The sequence below is a fragment of the Limulus polyphemus genome, unplaced genomic scaffold, assembly GCF_000517525.1.
Source record: "Limulus polyphemus unplaced genomic scaffold, Limulus_polyphemus-2.1.2 Scaffold739, whole genome shotgun sequence".
Taxonomy (NCBI): Eukaryota; Metazoa; Arthropoda; class Merostomata; order Xiphosura; family Limulidae; genus Limulus; species Limulus polyphemus.
This window is the reverse complement of record NW_013666349.1, coordinates 191,581-197,333: the sequence shown is the minus strand read 5'-3', so window position 1 is coordinate 197,333 and position 5,753 is coordinate 191,581. Positions and strand designations below refer to the sequence as shown.

General features: G+C 30.2%; 1 protein-coding gene across 1 annotated transcript in view; it reads right to left on the bottom strand.

Annotated features, from left to right (window-relative positions):
* The window catches only part of LOC106460277 (calcineurin subunit B type 2-like), a 20,529-nt gene extending 15,191 nt beyond the window's left edge, over nt 1-5,338 (bottom strand). Inside the window, exons 1-3 of the mRNA XM_013919966.2 lie at nt 5,232-5,338; nt 3,462-3,501; nt 1,708-1,884 (exon numbers count right to left, since the gene is read on the bottom strand). Coding sequence (XP_013775420.1) covers nt 1,708-1,884; nt 3,462-3,501; nt 5,232-5,234 — 220 coding nt within the window. The 5' untranslated portion in view covers nt 5,235-5,338. The remainder of the gene's footprint in view (nt 1-1,707; nt 1,885-3,461; nt 3,502-5,231) is intronic.
* Between the last annotated feature and the right edge of the window lie 415 nt (nt 5,339-5,753).

Genomic DNA, 5,753 nt, shown 5'->3' with positions numbered 1-5,753 from the left:
AAGGGAATTGATAGTGTTGTTGCATCACCTTTTTTCATTTTTCATACTTAAAAGTAAGAATAGTAGGACTAGGGGACACAAGTATAAATTTTGGCAAGGTAGGAGTTATTTTCAGCCAAGACAGTTTCATTTTTCTAACAGGATAGTTGGCCTTTGGAATATGGTTGGCTTCGGATATCGTAAAGGCAGTAAATTTAAGTGAGTTTAAGAAAAAGCTTGATAAGTATACGAATGATAAAGGCTTGCTTTAAGATTTTTTTTTTAATCATTTTAATTTATTTTCGAGGATGGAACAACCAAGATGGACCAATAGGTCCTACGTTGTCCCAAACCTTATGTTATGTTGTTACTGTTTTCCATTACTTCAACTAACGAGTAATTGAAATATTACTATTATGATTTTTTGTCATTATTTCTGATTGATGTCCAGTTTAATCTATTAGATTCAAGAATTCACAAAAATAATAAATTAATCAAAATTACAGTTGTTGATTATTATCATTTTAGATTATTTCAACTATTCAATTCATTCAAACTATTACTGATTATGATTTTCTGTCATTATTTTGATTGATGTCCAGTTTAATCTATTAGTTTCAAGAATTCACAAAAATAATAAATTAATGAAAATTACAGTTGTTGATTATTATTATTTTAGATTATTTCAACTATTCAATTCATTCAAACTGTGTTTTTTGATAAGCACAAAGCTACATAAGGGGCTGTGCTCTGCCCACCACCAAATTTTAGGGCTCTAAGCCCTCAAACGTACTGCTGAGCCACCAGGGGCAGTAACTAAAATACTACCATTATGTTTGCTGTTAAGTACAAAGTTATATAATGGGCTATCTGTGCTCTGCCCACCACGAATATTGAAACCCAATTTATAGTGTTATAAGTTTGTTTGTTTTTCTCAGTAAATTCATGTGAAAATAATCAAGTTATTTTTACCAATCTTGTGAGAAAAATTGGTTAGTTTAATGCAATTGATTAATAAGCCTGATAATTAATTAATTAGCAGATTCTATTGATTACCCACCTCTAGTGCTGATTACTACTTCATTTTATTAATTTTTTGCATGACTAACATTAGTTATGGTTAACATTATTTATGCTTATATATATATATAGAATAACATGCATGATTCATGGCCCTAACTTGTGCTTATATACAGAGAATGATATGAATAATCCATGACCTTGATCTGAATTTCAAAACATTACTCACAAAATGTAATGAAATTAATATAAACCAAGATCTAATTTTAGTATTATCAAAAGATAAAAGAACTGTGGAAATGAAATTCCGCTGTAGCTACTGATGCCAAAATCAGTATTAACGTGCAGAAAAAGGGGGTAGATAAACCAACACAAACTACAAAAAAAAAGTTTATATTGGTAGTGTTCCTTGTTTAAAATGTAATTGTACATTTCCATGTATGCCTCTCTTGTTCAACAACCTCCTACCACAACATTAACATATAATCATACATTAAATAGATATATACAGTTTTCCAAATCTCCTTCCTCAGAAATGTGCACATAAAACATGATATTCATATCTTTTTTTTGTAAACAAAAAAGATACTTTTTCATTACCATGGTTAACCAAATTGATCTGCAGAATAATGAATAACTTTGATTTAAAAATATAAGCCTAATCTTCATTCTTTTTTCTTAATTATAAAGTAATTTTAAATAGCTTACCTTTAAAATCAACTTCCCCATTCCGGTCAGTGTCAAATATGTCAATTACTCTTTGCACTAGTGGGTTTTGCTGAAGTTCGGGTAATGACATAAACTCATCCACACTGAGAGAGCCAGAATTGTCTAGATCAAGTTTTCGAAACCTCTTTCCAAGTCTTTTGATTTCATCAGCATCAACTATAAAATTATAAAATAAACCAATAAACTTGTAACAGAAGCAATATTAAAAACACTCTTAGTACTTAATACTAATACTTAAGTCAGTAGATTACGCATTCTTCAATTCTAGTGTTAAATCTATTGCTACTACATATACTTTCATATTTTAATACTATTTCAAAGGTACTTTACTCAGCTTGAATAAGACCCACTATATTTTGTCCATCTTCATTTGCTATACAATATATGACTGTTTCTAGTTGACTTGTATAATATTTTGCTAATTTTCATTGTAGACCAGGTTAGCTTGCACATCATAAACATACATGTCTACTATAATGCTTGGGAATATATGCTGACTTCTCATATTATTTGTGTTCCTGCAGTAACCACAATCCCAAGCACATGGCAACTTTCATTTAAATTTCCTTGTCAAATCTAGCAGGTGGTAACATCTGCTAAGTACTAAGTTTATTTCTGCACAAGTAAAACGACTAAAGTATAACTGAGACAGGGTTTAGTGCCAAGTGAATTTTAAACCAGAGGTTGCAAAACTCTTAAAAACTCATTTTCAAAAATTAGCAGCTTAAATATCATGGTAAGTATAATGCTTTTTGATGGCTAGTGCTCATAAAACTTGACCACAATGATAAAAATCTGCTCATCTATGGAAAGTTTAAATGACTAAAATGAATTACTAGTTTAAAAATATTCGTATGTTACCCATGCTCAAGTGACTAACCATCCATGGAGATAAGGGTAATATACATATACACATCTATGGCACTGAACATTTACTATGTTGGTGCAAGTAGTGCACACTGGAGTGGAAGTTGCCCCATACCTTCTTTATGAACAGTGTAAGCATATCAGCTAAGTCTTATATGGACTGGATTGCTAGACTATAACATGGTAGTTTGAATCCAGTAGTGCAACCTAACCAGAAACATTGTATGCAAAAAAAATAATAATAATTGAAAAATGCACATCTTTAGGTTTTTAAAAAAATACATGTGCAAAACTTCAGAAATTAATATATATGTGCTTGGGAGATAAAATTTCCTAAAGTAATGAGTGTTTGCAGAAAGAAAATGCATCCTCTGTCTTCAAGTATTAAAGAATATGCAAGCAAAATGTTAATCAATTTTTGGATTGTTTTGCTGCTACTACTTGTTAAGAAACAGCGATGAAAAAGTGCAACTTCATAAAGTCATAAATATTTCTAAGACTGTCAAGTCAATATGCATCATATAGCTAACCCTATGATGGTAAGCCTTTGGATTTTCTTAACACTGTTTGAAATGTACGTTAAAGCAACTTAACAAATTAATGAACGTATTTATGTATATTAAAAATAGAAAAAAAAAAAGACAACAATAAACTGGAAATTAATGTTATTCTTCCATGTAACAATGAAGAAATTAATCCAAAAAACAGAAGTCAAACTACATCCCTGAAAAAAAATATGTTTATTTTAAATACCATTTACAAAGTTTTCATCAAACTAGAACAATAAAAATAACTGAAGCTCTGTAATAAAGGTTTAAAGAAAAGCTCATTTTTATGCATCTCTTTTTTTCTTTCTGATTACTTACATGTGGAACACATCTCCATAGGAAGTGATGTTTCATTTCCCTGAGAAAAGAAAATAACAAACTGAACACACATTTCAAAAGATAAAATCTGAAAAAAAAGGATAAATTTATTCTCAACTTGAAGATTTCAATTTATATCTCTTTCGAAGAACAACATATTCAAAAGTTGATTAATACATATAAAGCTAGAACTGAGATGCCTACTGCCCTGATAATATTGACCAGCAAATGCAAAGTTCATATGTAAAAGTGTGTGTGCATGATTTTAAAATTAAAAGCCACATCAGGACATCTGTTGTGTCCACCGAGGGGAATCAAACTCCTGATTTTAGCATCGTAAATCTATAGACTTACCTACAGAGGACCATTTGTAAAAGAAAATCCACTTTTTAGTATTATCAAAACATACTCATAGTTGACATGTACAGGATGAGAAGAAAAATAAGTTTCATTATTTCTACAGGTGTACATTTTCATGTCAAGTGTGAGTCTGACTTAGTAACTGAAGAGCTGAATTTTAGTACAAAAGCAATATGCAATACAAAACATACACACAAAACCTGGGATTAAATCTTTTTCTTTTATATTTTATGTTCTTAGAGCAAAATTTTGGGTTTATTTTATTATTTGACAAAGTGAAGAAGCTGATCATTAGCCCATGTAATGAAGTAATACAGTAAAACTCATACCTATACCACTACTCTAACAAATTATGGACACTGGTGTTTTAGTTTTTTTTGCACCTTTAATACTCTTAGCAATTTGCTTTATAGTTCAAGTTTCTGGTGTGAGTCAGCTTGATAATAGCTCTGGATCACGAAAATTTTTTATGGCCACAGCATATTAATGAATAATGCTAACAATAATAGCACGTACGAACCAAGTCCTTATTGTTATCATACTAATTTATGCTTATAAAATTATATCATTTTCTTATAATTTTGCCCTAATTCTGTTTAGAAAAGATTTGTCTTACAGAATGTACATTCCAAAAGACTCAAAGTCAAACTGTTTATCACCACTTCTGCCAACACTTAAGCAGAATTACCATTATTAAAGTTAAGTAAATTTTTAGCATTGATGCATCTTTAGCTTGTTATACTAATTATACTAGTAATTAGTATGTACTATTTGCTAATTAGACTAGTCATACCAATAGTTACTAGTACTAGTAGGACTAGGTCAGTAGGTGTGCTAACTTGAGTGTAAATCATGTAACTTATTTTTTATTGTTATTGTAAAACAGTGTAATTTCATGGCATTGGTGATATAAACTTGTAATTTGTATTTCCAAGCAATAAGCTTAATAATGTATAACGGCATAAACACAAATTTGCGTATTACACTTTATTGTTTACAGTACTACAATAATAGTTCATGGGCGTCTGCAGGGAGAGGGGCAAGAGGGAGCACTTACCCTCCCATGAAAATGAGAAATATAATTCTTTCTTTATTCATTTGGCATATTTATTTGAATTTTTTATTCAATTCACATTACTTTGCCCATCCCTGGAAAAGTTTCTTCGGACGCCTATGCTACTATTAGTTTATAAAACTGTAACTTTGAATTTTATTTTTAATGCCTCAACACTGCTAATGCTACAGTCTACAGTACATACTCATAAACTTCACAAGGCATCACATCATTACCCAGTCACTAATACAAACTGATAAATCATAAAATTAAAAATATTGAATTTCACCATACATATTTTAATTCAAGAGATAGACATTCTATTATTTAATTATAAAGCTTAAGGTTAGTCTTACCATTGTGATTCTATTAAACTGAAACGTTAAGGCTTAAGCGTATCACAATTCTAAACTTCCCTTAACCCTTCTTTAAAGCCTATCACTATCAGTGTTACTGAAGCTTTTGAAAGTTTGGTTTCAGACTAGCTATTATTAAAATAATAATAAAATGGTATAAATAAGTTTCTTCTAAAAGTAATATAAACTAAATAAAACATATTTAAACTAAATATTAAAGAAAGCAATACTGTTTTATTTATTAGTAAGGAGAAGATTCCATTGTGATTTTGTTTTAAATTCTATTGTGGTGCTTTTTGGTTGGTTGTTTGTTATTAAGCACAAAGCTACACAATGGGCTATCTATGCTCTGCCCACCACGGGTATCGAAACCCGGATTCTAGCGTTGTAAGTCCGCAGACATACCGCTGTGCCACTGGGGGCGTGATTTTTGGTAAAAGGTATTTTTGTGGTACAGTTGAATTTGGAAATTGCATTGTTTTACTCTTTTTTTTCTAAGTAGATAAAAAATTACATTCAAGT